This window comes from Hemitrygon akajei, chromosome 19, assembly GCF_048418815.1.
Source record: "Hemitrygon akajei chromosome 19, sHemAka1.3, whole genome shotgun sequence".
In the NCBI taxonomy this organism is placed as follows: domain Eukaryota; kingdom Metazoa; phylum Chordata; class Chondrichthyes; order Myliobatiformes; family Dasyatidae; genus Hemitrygon; species Hemitrygon akajei.
The window spans coordinates 38,771,196-38,793,395 of record NC_133142.1 but is presented as its reverse complement, the minus strand read 5'-3'; the positions used below and the strand labels follow the sequence as shown (position 1 = coordinate 38,793,395).

Genomic DNA, 22,200 nt, shown 5'->3' with positions numbered 1-22,200 from the left:
CTGTTTTAAGTATCCACCCTGAAATCTGTACCCTTGCCCATGTGTAGCACTACGAACATAGAATACTGTGGAAAGTTTGGATTATGAACTATAAACATGAGGGCATAGATGCACTGGAATGCAAAAGAACAAACCAGAGATAAGTAGCAGTGTAACTAAGAAATTATAACCACTGGATGATAATAAGGAGGCTGATGGTTTCTTAAAGAGCTTGAACTGATATCTTTGCAATTATGATAAAGCTGAACATGAAGAGAAAGCTTCCAGCTATTGGTAAACTGAAGATTGGGTCTGTAAGTAGACGTGTTACTCATAAATCTAACAAGGGTACAAGGAGAAAGTACTTTTCTCAGTGGTTAGAATGTGAAGTTTGCTGCTGCAGAAGTGATTGAAAGAAATGGCTTGTATATCTTCAGAAGGACACTGGATGATAGAAAAAGTGCTGAATTGCTAAGAAGAAGGAGGCACAATAGGAAGAGATTTGTGTGGAACATAGAGACCACTAGGCTGATTAGACCAAAATCTGTGCATTACCTAAAATGATATCAGGGTAGCCTTTTTCAATTGTGCTGAATATAGGTACTTGCCACCTTGCCTGGTTTTCAATGAATGTACAAATAATACTTGATTGATTTATAGCTCATTAAATTTGTTTAAAATGAACAATTGTTTGTGATCAGATTCAATCTGGATTTCTTCCTAAATGCCACGACAAAATACTATATGTGTGTTCATGTTGTTTCATCCACAAATGGAAAGTACAGTTTATTATGGAGAGATTCATTTGTTTTCAGTGATAATAATCTCTTATCTATTCAACAGTGGACTGAATCATTTCCCCCCTATAACAAGGCATTGTTGGTCAGAGATCCAGACTAATTTGATTTAGCGTTTCAAAGATGTAACTTGGTAGACAGATTATAGCAGTGCAATTGATGAAGTCTACATGGGCTTCAGTAAAGCATTTAATGAGAACCCACATGTAAAGCTGGTCCTAAAGCAAATTTGTAAATTGGATCCATCATTGAATTGGTGTTAGGAGACAGGGTATGGTAGAGGGTTGCTTTTGTGATTGGAGGTCTATGATCAGTGATACACCACTGGAAGCTTTCCAGACTCTTACTGTTTGTTATGTACATTGTTGATTGATAAGTGATTGCAAGATGGCGTGAAAATTGTTGGTAAGATCAGAATCAGGTTTATTATCACCGGTGTGTATTGTGCAATTTGTTAACTTAGCAGCAGCAGTTCAAAGCAATACAAATGAATGAATGAATAAATAACAGTATATGTATATTGGAGATTAACAATTGTGCAAAAACAGAAATTATATTGAAAATCTGAGATATAGGTCACGGGTTGAATGCCCATTCAGGAATCAGATGACAGAGGGGAAGAAGCTGTTCCTGAATCGCTGAGTGTGTGCCTTCAGGCTTCTGTACCTCCTACCTGATGGTAACAGTGAGAAAAAGGCATGCCCTGGGTGCTAGGGTCCTTAATAATGGACGCTGTCTTTCTGAGACACTGCTCCTTGAAGATGTCCTGGTTATTTTGTGGGCTAGTGTCCAAGATGGAGCTGACAATATTTATGACTCTCTGTAGCTCCTTTCGATCCTGTGCAGTCACAACCCCATACCAGACAGTGATGCAGCCTGTCAGAATGCGCTCCACGGTAAAACTATAGAAGTTTTTGAGTGTTTTTGTTGACATATCAAATCTTTTCAAACTCCTAATGAAGTACAGATGCTGTCTTGCCTTATTTATAGCTGCATCGATATGATGGGACAAGGTTAGATCCTCAGAGATCTTGACACCCAAGAACTTTAAGCTGTTCGCTCTCTCTACTTCTGATCCCTCTGAGGATTGATATGTGTTCCTTTGTCTTACCCTTCCTGAAGTCCACAATCAGCTCTGTCATCTTACTGATGTTGAGTGCAAGGTTTTTGCTGTGACACCACTCCATTAGTTGGTATATCTTGCTCCTGTATGCCCTCTCATCTGCATCTGAGATTCCACCAACATCAGCAAACTTACAGATGGTATTTGAGCAATGCCTAGCCACACAGTCATGGATATAGAGAGAGTAAAGCAGGGGGCTAGACACACGCCCCTGAGGTGCACCAGTTTTGATCGTCGGCGAGGAAGAGATATTATCACCAATCCGCACAGATTGTGGTATTTCAGTTAGGAAGTCAAGGATCCAATTACAGAGGGAGTGGATGATGAAGAGAATTGTCTCAAATTAGAAAAAGATGCTGATCAGCAGCAAAATTAACAGAAAGAATTTAATTCTGATAAGTGCGAAGTAGTGTATTTTGGGCGGCCAATTAATGATCGGAGAAACATAATGAATAGTAGAGCCTCAGAAAATATTGAAGATATTGGAGAGACTTCAGTGTATATAAATCAAGAATCTATTAAAGTGACAGCAGTAGATGATAGGGTGGCAGACAACGCTGGTCTTCATTAGCTCGAGCATAGAAATTGAGAGCAGGGTTATGGTACAGCTCTATATTACATTGGTGAGGCCACATCTGGAATATTGCGTGCATTTTGGGTTACAAAAGGACATACGCATATGTCTCTTATTGGATTAAAGCCTGTTTCATTCAGGAAGCTTAAATTTCTCAAGTTTAAAGTGGATTTAGCAAGCAGATGATGCTGCACACATTCCTGGTGAATATGAATTTCTTATTAGCCCGTAAATACTTTCTGTTTTGTTGTTTCCTAAATGTCCATTGCAGGGAGAGCAAGGGCTGAGATATTTAATAAAATGGGGTTGGGACGTCAGACCATCTTCAAAAAGAAATACTGTTTGTTGTGAACATTGTATACACAAGATATTACATTGGTGTGACAGGATGGTTTTCCCTGGCACAAGCCTTATTCAGCTTAGTACATTTATTCCTGATTATATCATCTGCTGTACTAGGACCATCTTTCAGGAAGCACAGTTCCATGGCTCAATAAAGCCCTATCTATGTATACAGTGGCTTGCAAAAGTTTGGGCACCTCTGGTCAAGATTTCTGTTACTGTAAATAGCTAAGCGAGTAAAAGATGACCTGATCTCCAAAAGGCATAAGGTTAAAGATGACACATTACTTTAATATCTTAAGCAAGATTACTTTTTTATTTCCTTCTTTTACAGTTTCAAAATAACAAAAAAGGAAAAGGGCCTGAAGCAAAAGTTTGGGCACCCTGCATAGTCAGTACTTAGTAACACCCTCTTTGGCAAGTATCACAGCTTGTAAATGCTTTCTGTAGCCAGCTAAGAGTCTTTCAATTCTTGCTTGGGGGAGTTTCACCCATTCTTCCTTAAAAAAAAGTCTTCTAGTTCTGAGAGATTCTTGGGCTGTCTTGCATGCACTGCTCTTTTGAGGTCTATCCACAGATTTTTGATGATGTTTAGGTCAGGGAACTGTGAAGGCCATGGCAAAACCTTCAGCTTGCACCTCTTGAGGTAGTCCATTGTGGATTTTGAGGTGTGTTTAGGATCATTATCCTGTTGTAGAAGCCATCCTCTTTTCATCTTCAGCTTTTTTACGGATGGTGTGATGTTTGCTTCCAGAATTTGCTGGTATTTAATTGAATTCATTCTTCCCTCTGCCAATGAAATGTTCCCCATGCCACTGGCTGCAACACAAGCCCAAAGCATGATCGATCCACCCCCGTGCTTAACAGTTGGAGAGGTGTTCTTTTCATGAAATTCTGCACTCTTTTTTCTCCAAACATATCTTTGGTCATTGTGGCCAAAAAGTTCTATTTTCACTTCATCAGTCCACAGGACTTGTTTCCAAATGCATCAGGCTTCTTTAGATGTTCCTTTGCAAACTTCTGACAATGAATTTTGTGGTGAGGATTCAGAAAAGGTTTTCTTCTGATGACTCTTACATGAAGGTCATATTTGTGCAGGTGTCGCTGCACAGTAGAACAATACACCACCACTCCAGAATCTGCTAAATTAGTGGTCACCAACCTTTTTAAGCACAAGATCCCCTACCTTGGCCTTAGTTAAAGGCAAGATCGACCCCAGATCAATTAGTTACATGCATGTGCACCAGGGCAGAAAAGACCGGAAGTAAAACCCCTCAACCTGGAGGTAGAAATAATGTATAAACACCAGGGGTACCCACCCTTTTTTGCACCGTGGACCGGTTTAATATTGACAATATTCCTGTGGACCAGCCAACGTGGTGGGGGGGAGGGTTGTTAAACACGATGGGAATACAGCGATACTCGAAGCAGGTTCATTATATCCAGTCTATTCCGCAATTTATTTTTTGCGGCTCTTGGCACTTAGCTGCTGTACCGCTTGCTCACATTTTTTTACGCTCACAAAACTCAACGGGTTTGTCTTTAAGTGCAGGTGCTTGGACTCAAAGTGCCGAAGCAGTTTTGAGGGCTTCTTTGCCTCATTAGACAAACTCAGTACAATAATAAACCAATTTATTTTTATCCCCTTTTCTAAGAAAAGATGCGCTGGCATTGGAGAGGTCAGAGAGGTGTATTGCAGTGTGGCTTAAAATGTTAAACTGAGGGTTGTATTCAACACATTCCCTGTTTCTTTTACTGTAGTCTATCATTTAAGGTTTTGGGGGGTTTTCCATTGCTGATAAAACACTGATAATATGTCTACTCAATTGCTTCCAATGTTACACTGATCCTGCCTTTCCCTGGACTTCCTTAAGGCTGTGAAAGTTACCTCCCTTGTCACTTCATGCTCGTTCTGCCCTTGGACTGTCATTTTTAAGTTACGTTTATTAGCAAGTTTATGCATGTCAGTTCAACCTTTACCATTACAGATCTTGGTTGTCCTGATATTAGTCATCGAAAATGTTTCAAGGCAATATCTTTTTTCTATCTTCCAATTGTAACAACCGGACAAGAATGAAGTTTGCTGATTGCTCAACATGTCGAAACTACAGGCAACTAATAAGAGTAAGACTGAACTCTATGTCAACTGTAGAGTACACATTAACTATAGAAAGAAGAAAAAAATTCAAACACCTACAATTTAATTGCATATTTATATCTCAAACACTATAAATTATCAATATTGCAATTCAAACTGGATTTCACTTGAGTTGAGAAATGCAGATCACATTTGTTTTAATGTGGGTGTTATCTTCACTAAACATATCTTGCCTAGCCTCATAGCACTCTTCAATAACATGAAATGATATCATTGATGGGATCAATCCCAGATTATTGAGAAAGACAAGAGAGGATGCTGCTGAGCCTTTAAAAGAAACCTGTGATCCTCTGTTGACAAAGCCAGGGTGCCAGAGTCCTGGAGAAAAGCCATATAAGTCCTTCCTCTGTTTAAGAGGGCAATAGATTTGAAACAGGAAGACAAGGCTGTCCTCTTAGCCCATTACTATTTAACATTGCTTTAGAACCTTTGGCAATTGCCATCAGAGAATCATAGGATATTTCGGGTATTAATCGTGGGACAGATATTCATAAGTTATCTTTGTATGCAGATGATTTATTATTATTCATTTCTAACCTTGAGAAATCTATTCCAGCAGTTCTATCATTGTTGGCTCAATTTAGTGAGTTTTCTGGGTATAAGTTAAATCTTAATAAGAGTGAATTGTTTCCTTTGAATAGACAGGTCCCAATTTATGGAAACTTACCTTCTAAATTAGTTAATGACTCTTTTATTTACTTAGGGATTAAAATCACAAAAAGCCATAAAGAATTATTTAGGTTTAATTTTTTACCCTTAATTGATCAGATTAAATGCTTGTTTACTAAGTGGTCACCATTATCTTTATCTCTGATAGGTAGGATTAATGCTATTAAGATGGTTATTTTACCTAAGTTTTTATATATTTTTCAAGCAGTACCAACTTTTATTCCAAAATCTTTTTTTACTAATGTTGATTCAAAAATTTCCTCATATATATGGCAGAATAAAAATCCCAGGTTAGGTAAAATATACTTACAGAAGACTAAGAAGGAAGGTGGGTTGGCATTACCTAATTTCAGATTTTATTATTGGGCAGTTAATATTAGATATTTGTTATGTTGGTTGAAAGACTGGGATGGATCTTTTGGCCCTCATTGGGTGAGTTTGGAAATTATATCGGTACCAGGTTATGCTCTGGGTTCTATTTTAGGGACTTCTCTCCCTTTTGCTCTTTCTAAATTGCCGAAACGAATTGACAACCTGATAGTTAAACATACTTTACGTATATGGTTTCAATTTCGGAAATTTTTCGGGTTGACTCAACTCGTTTTAAATATTCCTATTGTATCTAATTGCTTTTTCCGCCCTTCAATTATAGATCAAGCTTTTTCGGCTTGGAAAACTAAGGGATTACTAGGATTTTCTGATTTATTTTTGGACAATTGTTTTATGTCTTTTGAGCAATTATCTAATAAATATAATTTGCCTAGATTTCATTTTTTTAGATATTTACAGATTAGGCATTTTTTAAGTACGGTACTTCCTACGTTTCCAAATTTTGTGTCTTCAGATATTTTGGAGAGTTTGTTTGAATTAAACCCTTTTCAAAAAGGGCTTATATCAAAACTTTATAATATAATTATGAAGATACGTTCAGAGCCCCTTTATAAGACAAAAAATGATTGGGAAAGAGAGCTTAATCTTATTATTCCTATTGAGAATTGGGATAGAATTCTTCAATTAGTTAATACATCATCTAGATGTGCCAAACATTCATTAATACAATTTAAGGTCGTACATAGGGCCCATATGTCCAAGGATAAATTAGCTCATTTTTATTCTTATATAAATCCTATTTGTGATAGATGTCAATTTGAAACCGCGTCTTTAACTCATATGTTTTGGTCATGTCCGCTTTTGAAAAAATATTGGAAAGATATTTTTGATATTATCTCTGCGGTATTGAACATCGATTTACAACCCCATCCTATTACCGCAATTTTTGGTTTACCAATGATGGACTCACTTCATTTATCTTCTTCCGCCTGTCGAATGATTGCATTTCTCACTTTGATGGCTAGAAGATCTATTTTGTTGAATTGGAAGGAAATTAATCCTCCCACTGTATTTCATTGGTTTTCTCAAACTATGTTATGTTTAAATTTAGAAAAAATTAGAAGTGGTGTATTCGATACTTCTATTAAATTTGAAAAGATATGGAGACCATTTATTCAATATTTTCATATGATGTAATATGACCCTGTTCCAAGCTTATTTGATTTTCCAGCTTTAATCTTATTTATGTTGAGAGGATCGGAGTTGACGACACTGATGATTATGTATTCTTGTGAGATATTATAAACAGCCCTTTTTTTTCTTTTTCTAGTTTTTCTTTCTTTTTTCTTTTTTTGCTTCTTTTTTCTTCTTTATTAGCTATTAGATTAGTAGTTTAGTTAATTTTGCAAACATTTTTTTCTTTTTTCTGTTTTTTATATTATATATTATGAAATACCTAGATTTACCTTGTTCATACATATACTGTATGGTTCATGTTTTGGGAAAACTCAATTATACTGTAATCATTGCTTATGTATTCTTTCATGTGCAATGGGAATTTGTATGTTTGTAATCCCTTTATTAATATATCAGTTGTATTTTGTTCATATTATTAATATTAATAAAAAGATTGAAAGAGAGATTCAAAACAGGAACTTACAGGCCAGTGAGCTTTACTTTTATGGTAGGAAAATATAAGAGACATTTCTGAGAGACAGGATCTACTAGTATCTGGAAAAGTATAGATTTATCAGAGATAGTCAAATGGCTTTGTACAGGCCTCGTCTTACAAACAATTGAGATTTTTGAGGAAGCATCACATATAAGGCTGTAGATGTTGTCTTGATGGACTTCAGTGAAGCAATTGACAAGGTCCCTCATGGTAGGCTAATCCTGAAGATTAAAGCACATGGGATCCAAGGATACATGGTAGATTGGATTGAAAATTTTCTTGTACATTGAAAACTCACTGAAGTTGAGAAGATTGAGGGGGGTTCTCGTTGAACTGTACTGAATGTTGAAAGACCGAAATAGTGTGGATGTGAAGAGGATGTTTCCAATAGTGAAGGAGTCTAAGACCAGAGAGGACTGCCTTAGAATAGACGGATGTCTGTTTAGAATAGAGGCATGGATGAACTTCTTTAACCAGAGGATGGTGAATCTGTAGAATTCACTGCCACAGATGGCTGTGGAGGTCAAGTCATTGGGTATATTTAAAGTGGAGATTGATAGGTTTGTGATTAATAAGGGCATCAAAGTTTACAGACAGTGGGCAGGAGAATAGGGTTGAGTGGGAAAATAAATCAGCCATGATCATATGGTAGAATAGATGTGATAGGCGGAATGGCCTAATTCTGTTTCTATGTCTTATTTCCTGAGACAGAGGGTAGTGGTAGAGGGATGTTATTCTGATTGCATGTCTGTGACCAGTGGTGATCTTCAAGAATTATTGCTGAGAGCTCTGTTATATAATGGACTGACTTGTAAGTTTGTAGGCCACACAAAATCTGATTAAATTGTGTATATTGAGGAAGGTTGCCAAATAATTCAGAAGATAGACTAGTTGGAAATACGGGCAGCGAAATGCCAGATAGATTTTAATCTAGACAGATATGGGTTGTTGCATATTGAGAAATCAAATGTAAGATAAGATTAGGTTAAGATTTATTTTATTTCTTACATCCATTTCACAACATGAGGGAGTAAAAATCTTTATGTTGCATCTCCATTGCAACGTACAAGCAATAAGAAGGGAAATGTGGGAGAATAATACCCAAACACTAATATTGTATATGCAATTTTTTTGTATACTTATATGTTCAGTCAGATATGCAATCAGATCAATGTGTATTGATAAATCTGATGGTCTGGTGAAAGAAGCTGTTTTGGAGCCTGTTGGTCCTGGCTTTATTGCTGCGGGTACCATTTGCCAGACAGTAGCAGCTGAAACAGTTTGTGTTGGGGTGGCTGCATTCACTGATGATCCTCCAGGCCCTTTTTACACACCTGCTGCTATAAGTGTCTGAAATAGAGGGAAGTTCACATCTACAGATGTGATGGGATGTCCGCACCACTCTCTGCAGTGCCCTGCGATTGAGGGTAGTACAGAAGAAAGTATACCGTAAATTTCTGTACCCTAAAGAGCACTGGTGTAGAGAGAGAGATCTTGGAAGCAAGTCCATTGTTCCCTTGAAGTGACAATGCAAATAGATAGGGTAGTAAAGGAGACACGTTCAGTGTGTTCAATTTTAAGGATGAGAAGTCACGTTGCAGCTGTACAAAATCTTTGTTTCTGGCTACTGATGGAACACTGCGTGCAGTTCTGGTCACCAGAATATAGTGAGGATGTGTAAATTTGAGTAGGGTGCCAGAACAGGTTCACCAAGATGCTGTATCAAAAGGACCACACTTGCTGTCAGAAGTTGACAAACTTGGCTAGTTTCCCCTGGAGCACTGGAGGCTGAGGGGTGAACTAATAGAAGTATTTAAAATTGTGACATACTCAATAGGATAGATACCTAGAATAATTTTCCAAGGGTGGAAATGCTCAATACTAGACTCAAGGTTTGAGGGGACAGGTTAAAGGAGATTTACGAGCTAAGTATTTTGCACAGAGAATGATGGGAGTGGTAGAAGCAGAAATAGCATCATTTAAGGTATATTTATAGACACAGGAAAAGGCTGAGAATGGAGGAACGCAGACCACATGTGCAGTGAAAATTGGCATCATGGTCAACACAGCTGTCATGGTCAGCAAGGCCAATTCTCATGCTGTACACTTCTAGGTTCTGTTTTCCCCCTCAATCAATAATACACGCCCCTCTTTTACTAAATCTGGATTTTAACTATGGCTGTATCATTCAAATGTACAGAACTATTTTTGTTATTGCATCAAGTCAGGCGATCACCATTAAAAGCCCTTGCAATGAGGTAATGCAGTTTAAAGTACACAGGAGGCACAGTCCAGGTGATACAATGGTGGGGCTTATACTGATGGTACTCATATATCAGTGCTGAGAACGTTTGTAGGAGGGTTGGCCTTGATCAGAGCAGCTTTTCAAATGTACTCAACTGCATTTTCAATCCATGTTTATTTCCTCAAACTAGACTGACAATGTAGGTTTAAGGCTGATGGTGGGTGCAGTTGCTCATGATCTCCGCTGCAGGTAATAATCAATGGGATCGATCAATGGGAGGTTTCTGCCAGTGCTGGTTAGATCAGATGACTGGCCTGACATAGTCAAATCAGGTGGGGCGCTCAGAGAGAGGGAAGTGAATCTGAGCTGATTTACAGTGGATGTTGACTCAATTCCAACTGCTACTCCCAGTGATTCTTTTGTCCTGGTACTTGTAACCTACTGCCACAACTACTTCCACCACTCAGTGCATGCAAGATTGGAAATGAGTATTTGCAGTTTAGGACTGACTTAGGAAAAAGTGTGCATGACTAGTCACACTTCCTGTAAAAATCATTCAGCTTTTAATATGGTGTGCAGCTTGTAAAAATACAGAACCCTAATGACCCTCATCAATGTGACTCACAAACCTACCTATTGCAACTATATTTGTGTTTATGCTTCTTTCTGAATGGTGTAATATGCTTCAACTATGTGAAAAGACCCACATTTAGTGTTTTGTTGCAAGGTTGAAAACACCAAAATTAGTATAATATGTAAAGAAAGGGTTATCATTTAAAATTAATACTCTCAATAAATCTCAATGGCATATTGGCATGATGAAACATCTGGCAATATAGTCCTTTACTGTCCTGGTCATTAAGGTGTCATTACAGTTCAAGTATATATTATGGAAACAGTCTGATTTTTACTTTCATAGTTGTGAAGAAGTGCTTATTAAGGCCATTAGACAGCTTGACAGCAAATTTAAAACCTGCCCTCTGATTGTTTTGCATTTACTGTTTGTAGAGCTAATTCAATAAAAATACACCAAGATTAAGTTCTTAGAATCTTAAGCATTGAGCCATAGGGTCATACAGGGCAGACACAGGTTCTTTGGCCTTTCCCGGGCACTTGATTCACAATTTTCTGGGCCTCGCAAGTTCTAAGTCCTCATCTATGTATTTACAACTATTTTGATATCTACTTTCACCATTCATCCAGGCAGTGCAATTCCAGATACAGCAACCTAGGTGATAAAGTTCATCATCAGATCCACTTCCATACGCCTGTGCTGTCTCGTTTTTGAAACTTCTGTTATAGCAAAACATTTTCTGCTATCCATTGTGTTGTGCCCACCTGTGTGGACCCAGCTCTGCACATCACAAAAACCAACCTCCCTTCAGTGAATTCTGTCTTCCCTTCTTATTGCAGTGGGCCAACAGATATAAAAGCCTGAAGCGTGTATCTCCATGCTTAAGGGCAGCATCTATTCTACTGTTATAAGACTTTTGAATGGTCCCCTTGAATGAGAAGGTGGATTCTACCTTTGCAATCTGCCTCGTTGCCTTGCACCTTACTGTATGTCTGAACTGCACTTTCTCTGTAACCATAACACTTTATTGTATTTTCTTATTGTTTTTCCCTTGTACTACTTCATTGTACTGATGTGATGAAGTGGTCTGTAAGGATGGCATGCAAAACAAAGTTTTCACTATACCTTAGTACAAATTTAACAAAACCTAGACAGCAACATAGTGAAAATCTTATTTATTCTCTTCAGTGCAATCACATTATTCTTATGATGGGAACTACATACAGTATTCCAATTGTAGCCTAACCAATGTTTTATAAAGCTGTATAAGCTCCTTACTCTACTAAATTCTAAGGCTTTGATAAAGAAGGCTGGTTTCCTATGAGTCCACCATCTCATGTACCTGCCACTTTAAGGGATCTTTGAATTTGTACATCACAGTTCTCTGAAGGGCCCAATTATTCATTGTAGGTGATCTATCCCTATTAGTTCTCCAAAGTGCATCACGTTGTACTGATCAGAATTAAATTTCATCAGCCATTGTTTCATCCATTTCACGAAGTATTTTTCTGCCATATAAGACCAAGCTCCTAACTTTCAACAAACCCATCAACTTCCATGTGATCTGCAAACTTACTGATCATACTTCCTACGTTAATATGCAAACTGGTAATGTATATGACAAAGTAAAGGGATCCCAGCATCACTCATCCTAGCTCACTGTTAGATACTGGCTTCCAAAGTCAGAAACAATCTTTCACCATCATCCTCTGCCATCTGTGATCAAACCGGTTTTAGATGCAATTAGCCAACCAGCCTTGGATCACCTGGTATCTAATATTTTGGACCATTCCTGAGTGAGACATTGTGAAAAGACACTCTGTAGTTTTGTATTTGCTATGTATTATTCTGTTAAGTAACAAAAGCCAGCTTACATGAACTCAATGTGCAAATGTTACAAAATTACAATGAGAATACATGTAAAGGTTGCAAATGTAAAGGAAATAACAATGCAGTCCTAAAACTAACAGAAGTTGTGGAATATACAGTAGCATTTGGGATCACAAAATATCAGCTAACGGCATTTTGATAAATAGGAAATGAACTGTTTGCTTTATTTCAATTATGCAGGTTTCCTGTCATCTGTATTTATTCATTCTCTTTGTTCTCTTACAGTTCCTGAAGTAGGCCCAGCTAATGTAAGTGGGGGAGGTGGCAGTCGATCAGAACTCGTAATAACTTGGGAGGTAAGATCAAAGTGCCATAACTTCATTTTTTTTGCAAGTTGAATTTTTCAAGTCAATGCACAGATGTTGAAGTGCAAGTTTTAAATGAGGCAACATAAATTAAACAGGCAAAATTAGTGTGCCAAATTAATAGCAACACACACACAAAATGCTGGAGAACTCAACAAGCCTGCGAGCATCTATGGAAGAGAGTACAATCGATGCTTCAGGCCACCCTTCAGCAGGACTGGAGGCTCTCAGTCCGAAATGTCAACTGTACTCTTTTCCATAGATGCTGCCTGGCCTGCTGAGTTCCTCCACATTGTGTGTGTGTGTTGCTTGGATCTCTAGCATCTGAAGATTTTCTATAGTTTAGATCCTACAGGCAAACAAAAAGTTCAATAAATGATATTCTTTCCAGTCCTGATGAAGGGTCTTGGCCTGAAATGTTGACAATTTATTCCTCTCCATAGATGCTGCCTGACTTGCTGAGTTTCTCCAGCATTTTGTGTGTGTTGCTGTAGATTTCCAGTGTCTGCAGAATCTCTTGTTAATAGAAGATTACTAATCAGACAGAGATTGTACTGTTTAGATAAAGATACAAAGTGTTGTGTCGTCTCCATGATGCTTTTCCATGTGTGGTGGGCATTGTCTGTCATGTCCAATGATGACAAGAGAATTTTTTAAGTGGAAAAAAAACTGCAGTCCCACTCTCTTGACCTCAGAAATCCAAGTCCAGTGGTACGAGCAAGCTCACAAACTGGGGTCTTCCTTGGTTGCAGAAGATGACCATGACATCTTCTGTGCCTTGTCATGCCCCTCGCTCTCCATACAACGTTGCAGTACCACCCTCCTGGCTGTTGTATATCACTGTAGATCTCATTTCCCTAACCAGCCAGAGCTGACTTAGCATGCTGGGACAGGATTGTCCTTAACTCACCAGGGCATGTGGCAAGCTGAAAAAAGAGCTAAATTGTGTGTCCAATGTACAATGCAGGAGTATGCTAGACAAAATTTATTGCTAAGCAACCAGTTTGCAGTTACCCTGGAAGTTATTGCCTTGGCTTCTTTGCAGTTTCACTCAAGTGCTTTGAAATCTGTGTTTCTTCAGAAACATGCCCTGAAGGAAAAGATTAAAGTGAACTAAAACTTAAAATATATCTTGGGCAATTTGTTCTTATGGCCAAATACAGAAAAAGCCTTGCAGGCATTCAGATTAATTACTAACAACTTTATAAATGGAACTTCTTCAAGTCTTCAAGCTACAAGCTTAGATGGGATAAACTGTAGTTGTTCTCCTTAGAGCCATTCTGCTTATAGGGATATTTCATAGAAATGTATAAGGTTGTGGTTGATTTTGATAGGGTAGAGTGAAACTGTTCCCTTTAATAGGTGGTTCAAGGTGCCAAACATATTCAAAGCAATGGGCAAAAGACACAAGGAGAATATGAGGAAAATCATTACAGAAAGGCTAGGAATGACTGCATTGCTCAAAAAAACAGCTGACATGAATGTGATGAGCTGAATATCTGTCCTCTGCACTGGAATAATTCCAAGGCTCAATGAAAAGCAACTACTAATCCCAAAGGAAATAAATTGAAAAACAAGAGATAGAAATGGGCATTTTTGGTCCTCACTGTGGATCAGTCTCCCTGAAAATGAATGAAATAAAACATTGTAAATGACACAATCCAAGTGAATAAGCCCTTCTGTAAGTCCTATGCAAACTTCATCAATCCCACAGTTTTCCAAAATAGTGAAATTAACTAGTTCCTTTTAGAAATTAGGTAACTCTTTTTTCAAGCTGTCAAATAATGCACAGCAAGGTGCTTTAAAATATAAATAAGGTTGAAGTCAGACTGTTCAGTAGTGTTGTTTTAGTGAAGGTTGTTCATCAGAACACCAGAATCTCCTGCTTATCTTCACCAAAAGGTTGTTTTTAGGTCCTGGTCAAGCTTCTGCCTCAAGTAGTGTTGCATCAAAATCAGAACACTTCCAGAAATTCTGTTAACAATGAGCCAAAGGATCAGTATGGAATTGCAAACTGATGTCTTGAGTGGAAGCCGAGCCCACAACCTCTCACACAGAGTGAATGTGCTGACACAGAAATGCAAGAGTTAATCCTGATTGTAATTCTTCACTCTGTTTCTGTGTGATTTAAAGCTAAACAGAGTGCCTTGTCAGCATAGCATTTTGTTTTTTCCAGTCCAAAATTGCAGAATGTGTATCAAGCCTAATGGTACCAACTTTGAATAATTAAATTCTTTGAAAGTTACTGTATATTCATAATCTTTTTAGTTGTTTTGCCTTAACTTGCAAATCATCAGTGCCCATTCTTTGAGAAGTTGCCTACTAAATTGAGGAAAGGTGAAAGATCACTACAAGCCCAATGAGCAAAATGGGCTTCTCTGTGCCTTAACAATCTGTTGGTGACCTGAACGATCAGTTTGAAAAGAATTTTTGTGTCTCCAAAACAGCTTGCAAATGTTATTTTTCATAACATTTTTTGTATTTGATTTCTCTTTCAGCCTGTGCCTGAAGAATTACAAAATGGTGAAGGCTTTGGATATGTTGTTGCTTTTCGACCACTTGGAGCAACAAGTTGGATGAAGGCGGCTGTAACATCAGCAGATGCATCAAGATATATTTTTAGAAATGAAAGTGTTCCACCCTTCTCTCCCTATGAAGTAAAGGTTGGAGTTTACAACAACAAGGGCGAAGGGCCTTACAGTACAGTACTCACTGTATATTCAGCTGAGGAAGGTAAGGAAAGAAGCTGAGTGAGTTACCTGTTGAAATAATTAATTATCATATCACAGCTCCGGGTCTTGCTGTCATGTCTGTCGTATCATGCCAAAGCATTCCATCCACTATTCCACAGCAAAACCATAAGCAGTCGAATTGCTGTCAGACCTCGTCCGATGTCTTTTGGTAAAATGAACACTGCAAGGACCTAGTATTTCTCAGTTATATAGGATATCTAGCTTTGTACAGCCAGCTAGGAGTGGGGATAAGCTCCCATCACCTATTAAATGCTCCCAATGGGGTGCATCTCAGATAGCCTCTGACAAACAAGTCCAGCTCCAGGCCTGCGTGTGCGGCTCAGCTACTAAGCCCGGTGGATCTATTTCTACTGACAGGAGAAAGGGCAAATATGAGTTACTGATGCCTAAAACCAGTTGCTTCAGGCAGATGGGACTCGTTAGCTGTGGCTGGCAGCAATCTGGGAGAAGGAAAATGCTGATCTCAAACCTCAACTGCCTTGTGACTATAGCCACTCATGGAGAAGGTGTCCCTAAGGCAGTCCTACACTGAGTTCAATGCTGACTGGTAATTCTTACAAAGCCTCTGGTGCCAAACTGTATCAATCTCTGCACTCCTTTCGATTCATCAGCTGTGTGTGGAGGGGGAGCCTACGACATGAGTAACAGCTTGGTCTCCATATTGTACTGGCATGGCTTGCATACTGTCTTACATATCATGTAGATAATTCGGATAAAACATCCGTGGCCGACCCTGATCAACGGAGGGCCTCAATGATCAGCTGAAATCTGAATCTGTAAATAAAAGGCACAAAACAAAGTATCTGAAACAGTAGTGAAGGGCCAAAAACCAGAGGGTAATCAAACAGACAGCATTGAGAATTCCCAGAGTGCAAAAGTTTCAGTGGTGAAAAATCTCTTGATCTCTACAGAAAGGCTGATATTGACACAATATAACTGCCTTTCTCTTTTTTTTATTATTGAGGTCTAGAACTGTGAGAATAATTCCAAACAAAAACCTGGATGTTGCAGTTTAGTTATCTAATGTCATGCTACCAAGTCAAGTCAAGTCAAGTCACTTTTATTGTCATTTCGACCATAACTGCTGATACAGTACATAGTAAAAATGAGACAATGTTTTTCAGGATCATGGTGTTACATGACACAGTACAAAAACTAGACTGAACTACGTAAAAAAAAACAACACAGTGAAAGCTACACTAGACTACAGACCTATACAGGACTGCATAAAGTGCACAAAAACAGTGCAGGCATTACAATAAATAATAAACAGGACAATAGGGCAAGATGTCAGTCCAGGCTTTGGGTATTGAGGAGTCTGATAGCCTGGGGGAAGAAACTGTTACATAGTCTGGTCGTGAGAGCCCGAATGCTTTGGAGCCTTTTCCCAGACGGCAGGAGGGAGAAGAGATTGTATGAGGGGTGCATGGGTTCCTTCATAATGCTAATTCCTTTGCGGATGCAACGTGTAGTGTAAATGTCCATGATGGCGGGAAGAGAGACCCCGATGATCTTCTCAGCTGACCTCACTATCCACTGCAGGGTCTTGCGATCCGAGATGGTGTAATTTCCGAACGAGGCAGTGATGCAGCTGCTCAGGATGCTCTCAATACAACCCCTGTAGAATGTGATGAGGATGGGGGGTGGGAGATGGACTTTCAACCCATCTTACGTAGATTTAGCCAAGCTAATACTTCTAGATACATCTTCAATAAATGTTAACCATTCTGATTGCATCACATGTGAATGATTCACTGCTTTTTGTGAAGGATTGACACAAGTTTTACCAATAATTGTGAGTTTTATTTTACATACTAGTAGAAAATTAACAACAATCTGCTGGAGACATTCAGCTTCTGAAGGGGAAAAGGAATTATTGATGTTTTATGTTGAGGCCCTGCGTCAGGGTTAAGAGAGGTGAGAGAAAATAACCGAGAAGGAAAAGGAGGACTGGCCAACTGGTGATTGGTGGAATCAGGAAGGGTAAAAGATAGCAGACAGGCGGATTTAGGTGGGGAAGGGGGAAGAGTGGAATTGAGCGGTAGAGTCAGGTAAATGATAGACTGAAATAGACAAAGAGAAAAAAGGCAGGTAGATCCATGTGAGGTTGGATGCAGTGTAATGATAAGTTGGAACACAATGGCTTCCCAGTGATAGAATCTGATAGGGAATGAAAGTGGTTATGGGGACCACTGGGGGCAAGATAACAGACAGATGGAACTACTTGGACTTCTAACTATCAACAGCTCACATGGCTAGGCCTGAACAAAGGCACTTTGACAGAATATTTTGAACCTTCAGTTATTAAAGTCATTTCAATACTTTGGAGAAATATCATTAACTAGTAATAGAAAACATAATAATTTAGTTAATTCAGTTAATTTATAAGTTTTAAATGACCTAAAACTAATCCTTCATCCTCACAGTTGTTGCTTTCTGTTAAAATTAGAGATGTTAAGTTTCAATCTTATCTGATCTGGTCCAGTATATTACCCATTCTAATTCTTGGATATTTCAGAAAGTTGGTATTCCAACACCAGATACCATGCTGGACCACAGCCAGAAAATCACTAGTGAACACCTTTCAGCTTCCATTTTTGCAAATTCTAGCATTGGTCAAACTTCCTTTCTGTCTGGTAAGAATGTGTCTACCTTCTGACCATTTATTCTCTGAAGTGCCTGAGGGATGAAAACTACACCATTTTTGCCCCACAAAAGCTGCCACTATTCCTTTTATCAGTTAGGAAACATTTAGGAGCCATCATTGTGAGGAAGACCACATGGCCATTGGTACAATTAACCCTCTGTATCAGTAGAATTACATGCCAATAATTCTGTTTGCAGTGAAAGGTTAAGAAACTTGCATTTTTTGTCATTTCAAGCAGAAGAACCAAATCTAAATGTATACTGCTGAAGGAATAGCCCAAGGTAACTCTTGACATTTTGCCTGTGTAAGCTCTGCAGATGTTAATGTACATTTAAACTCATGTTCAAATGTCAACTCTGCACAAACAGGACTTTAAAAATACTAAAAGAATGTTTGTGATAGCTCCCTTGGGACTTTGAGTTTGAACTGAAGAAATCAGTGCAATTACCTCATTGGCAAGTCAGTGGTCATAAATGAATTGAAAATAGCTGTTTTGTCATAGCACGAATTTTATCCTACCTTTAACCTGAATTTAAAATGTAGCTCCAGAACACACAATGAGTCCAGAACTGTGTTCAAAATGTGCTAAAATGTCAGGATGTAGAGGACTCAAAGCAGTGTACTTCAATACTATATGCACAACATGTAACCTGCTTTATCATGCCTGGTCCACTTTATGTGGAATTAATAGAACACAGAACATAGAACATAGAATAGTACAGCACATTACAGGCCGTTCAGCCCATAATGTTGTGCCGACCCTCAATCCCTGCTTCCCATATAACCCCCCACCTTAAATTCCTCCATATACCTGTCTAGTAGTCTCTTAAACTTCACTAGTGTATCTGCCTCCACCACTGACTCAGGCAGTGCATTCCATGCACCAACCACTCTCTGAGTGCAAAACCTTCCTCTAATATCCCCCTTGAACTTCCCTCCCCTTACCTTAAAGGCATATCCTCTTGTACTGAGCAGTGGTGCCCTGGGGAAAAGGCGCTGGCTGTCCACTCTGTCCATTCCTCTTAATATCTTGTACACCTTTATCATGTCTCCTCTCATCCTCCTTCTCTCCAAAGAGTAATGCCTTAGCTCTCTTAATCTCTGATCATAATCCATACTCTCTAAACCAGGCAGCATCCTGGTAAATCTCCTCTGTACCCTTTCCAATGCTTCCACATCCTTCCTATACTGAGGCGACCAGAACTGGACACAGTACTCCAAGTGTGGCCTAACCAGAGTTTCATAGAGCTGCATCATTACATCGCAACTCTTAAACTCTATCCCTCAACTTACGAAAGCTAACACCCCATAAGCTTTCTTAACTACCCTATCTACCTGTGAGGCAACTTTCAGGGATCTGTGGACATGTACCCCTAGATCCCTCTGCTCCTCCACACTACCAAGTATCCTACCATTTACTTCGTACTCTGCCTTGGAGTTTGTCCTTCCAAAGTGTACCACCTTACACTTCTCTGGGTTGAACTCCATCTGCCACTTCTGCATCCTATCAATGTCTCTCTGCAATCTTCGACAATCCTCTACACTATCTACAACACCACCAACCTTTTTTTTGTCTGCAAACTTGCCAACCCACCCTTCTACCCCCATATCCAGGTCGTTAATAAAAATCATGAGAAGTAGAGGTCCCAGAACAAATCCTTGTGGGACACCACTAGTCACAACCCTCCAATCTGAATGTACTCCCTCCCCCACGACCCTCTGCGTTCTGCAGGCAAGCCAATTCTGAATCCACCTGGCCAAACTTCCCTGGATCCCATGCCTTCTGACTTTCTGAATAAGCCTACCATGTGAAACCTTGTCAAATGCCTTACTAAAATCCATGTAGATCACATCCACTGCACTACCCTCATGAATATAAACACCATTGGAAATAATAATGCAGCTCAAAGAGAGTCATTTAGGAACAAGAGCTTAACTCTCCCAACACTGACCTTGGAATCAGGGGCGTATCTACGGAAAATAGCGCCTATGGCTAGCACTGAAATTGCACCCCTGTCCAAACATCTGACACCCATCTTTTAGGTAACTTTACCACAATATCAGCTCAAAAATACAACTCAAGCTCATTAATCTTTTAATTAACAAATATGGCACTACATGAAAATTATAACTGCACCTTTTTTGCTCTCACTGATGCAAATTGGTCTATGATATGATCAAAGTCAGTTTTTTCAGCTTCTCTTTCTACACTCAGCAGAGCAAGATCACAGAGTCTGCCTCGACCCATGGAGGCTCTCAAATATGAAAGTATTAGATTTAACTTGCTGAATGATCTCTCACAGCTGGCGATGGGAACTGCAATTGTTAGCATTATCTGAATAGCAATGCGAAGATTGGGGAAGACACTCTCATCTCCATACTGAACAATAAATTCAAGAAGCTCTTCAGGTCTTGATATTTTCATGTTGACCCGCCTTGATAGCAACATTCTACAATCCAAAATTTCTTCATATAGCTGCTGTCCATCAACATCACAGCTGTACAATTTGCCCAAATTTTCGCACTTCTTCTTTAGGTTGTTACTGTCGATGCTGTAACACAGTCCCTCGACATCAAGAAGGAACCCAAACTTGGCGTCAGTGTTGTGCAAACGAGTGAACCTTGTGTCCATTTCTCTGTGAAGATGATTGAGTGTTCCCTTCATGAGTCTTTCCATTTCCTCCTTAGCTGTTAACCCAACGTCTCTCGAGTTCTCATCAGCCATTCGTTTCTTTCATCTCTGATGCCTTTCAACTTCAATATTCCATTCTTGACAGAGACCGACTCCCTCTTGAGACTCACTGACCAACACTTCTCTTTCATCATAAAAATGATCTCGGAGGGCTTTCAAATCCAGGGCAGCATCGTGGAATTTCTTGCTAGGATCCTGCAGCCTTTTTTGAATACATTCAATGTGAATAAGTACTTTGTTCCAAAATCCTAGCAAAATCAGAAAATCATAACTCAACATGCGGTTGTACAGCTACCTTGCATCACTTCTTGTTTCACTGGTCTCATTTTCATTGTCTATCATGTCCTGGAGAACTTGAAGTATCTCCTCAAGGTACTTGTTGATGGGTTTCACTGCTTCTGTACTTGAACTCCACCTGGTTTCGGACTCTGACTTAACAACCACAGGCACGGCATTTTTGAGTTTTTCCCAGCGCTGTGTTGAATGAGAGAAAAACACATAGAGAGCTTCGATGGTTCCAAAAAAACATGACCATCATTGTATCCTGCTTGGGTGCATGTACACCCACCAAGTTGAGTGAGTGATTGTCGCAATTCACAAACACTGCCAGGTTGTTTTTCTCACTTATTCTTTGATTAACACCACTTCTGTGTCCAGCCATCACAGCAGCATTGTCATAGCACTGTGACCGACAATCTTGCAGCTCCATTTCATACTTCTCTCGCTGTTTCAAGATGTCTTCAACCAAGCTCTCAGCATCCTTCTGGCTTATCTGGATAAAACCAAAGAAGGACTCTCCAACACGGACTGTTTTCCTCTCAAAATCAACTTCCTCATACCTCACTACTTCTGACATCTGCTCACGGTGTGCCTGATCAGGAGTCGAGTCAAACATGAGACCATAGTACTTGGCTTTATGAATGCTTCTCAGTAAACTCTGGAGAACTGTGGATGCCATCATGTGGATGAATTCATTCTGGACACCTGATGAAAGATGAGATGTGGATCCAGGATGACTTTCCAAATGAGTGAGGTGTTTTTTTATGACAGGGTCAAAGATGGCCAGTAGTTTCAGTAAACCAAGGAAATTTCCCATGTTGGAGTTATCATCTAGCTGAAATGATTCCCTGTGTCCTCGCAAAGCCAGGTTCTGAGTCACAAGGAATTTTATGCAGTGAAGGATTCTCATCAAGATATCACGCCACATCTGCTTTTCTTTCTTAATCTGTGACTGAAATAACTCCTCTGTTTCCAGCTAAATTTCTTTCCATTTCTTTCCACTGTGTGAAACATTCCCGATAATTCTTGGCAATTTCATGAACACTAATCCTTTCAGGTGCTTTCCACTGGTTGAATCCACTTTCCTGCTCCAATGAGGATTGATGGTCTGACCGCAAATAGAGAAGACAACAGATACAAAATGCAGACTTTATAGAAGGGGAATAGACCA

The 22,200-nt window shown here is 39.2% G+C and overlaps 1 protein-coding gene across 9 annotated transcripts in view; it reads left to right on the top strand.

The window, feature by feature from the left end:
• LOC140741889 (contactin-4-like) overlaps positions 1-22,200 on the top strand; it is a 2,152,419-nt gene that overhangs the window by 2,000,690 nt on the left and 129,529 nt on the right. For all 9 annotated transcript variants that reach the window (XM_073072410.1, XM_073072411.1, XM_073072416.1 and 6 more), the window contains 2 exons: positions 12,579-12,649; positions 15,157-15,391. In XM_073072410.1, coding sequence (XP_072928511.1) covers positions 12,579-12,649; positions 15,157-15,391 — 306 coding nt within the window. The remainder of the gene's footprint in view (positions 1-12,578; positions 12,650-15,156; positions 15,392-22,200) is intronic.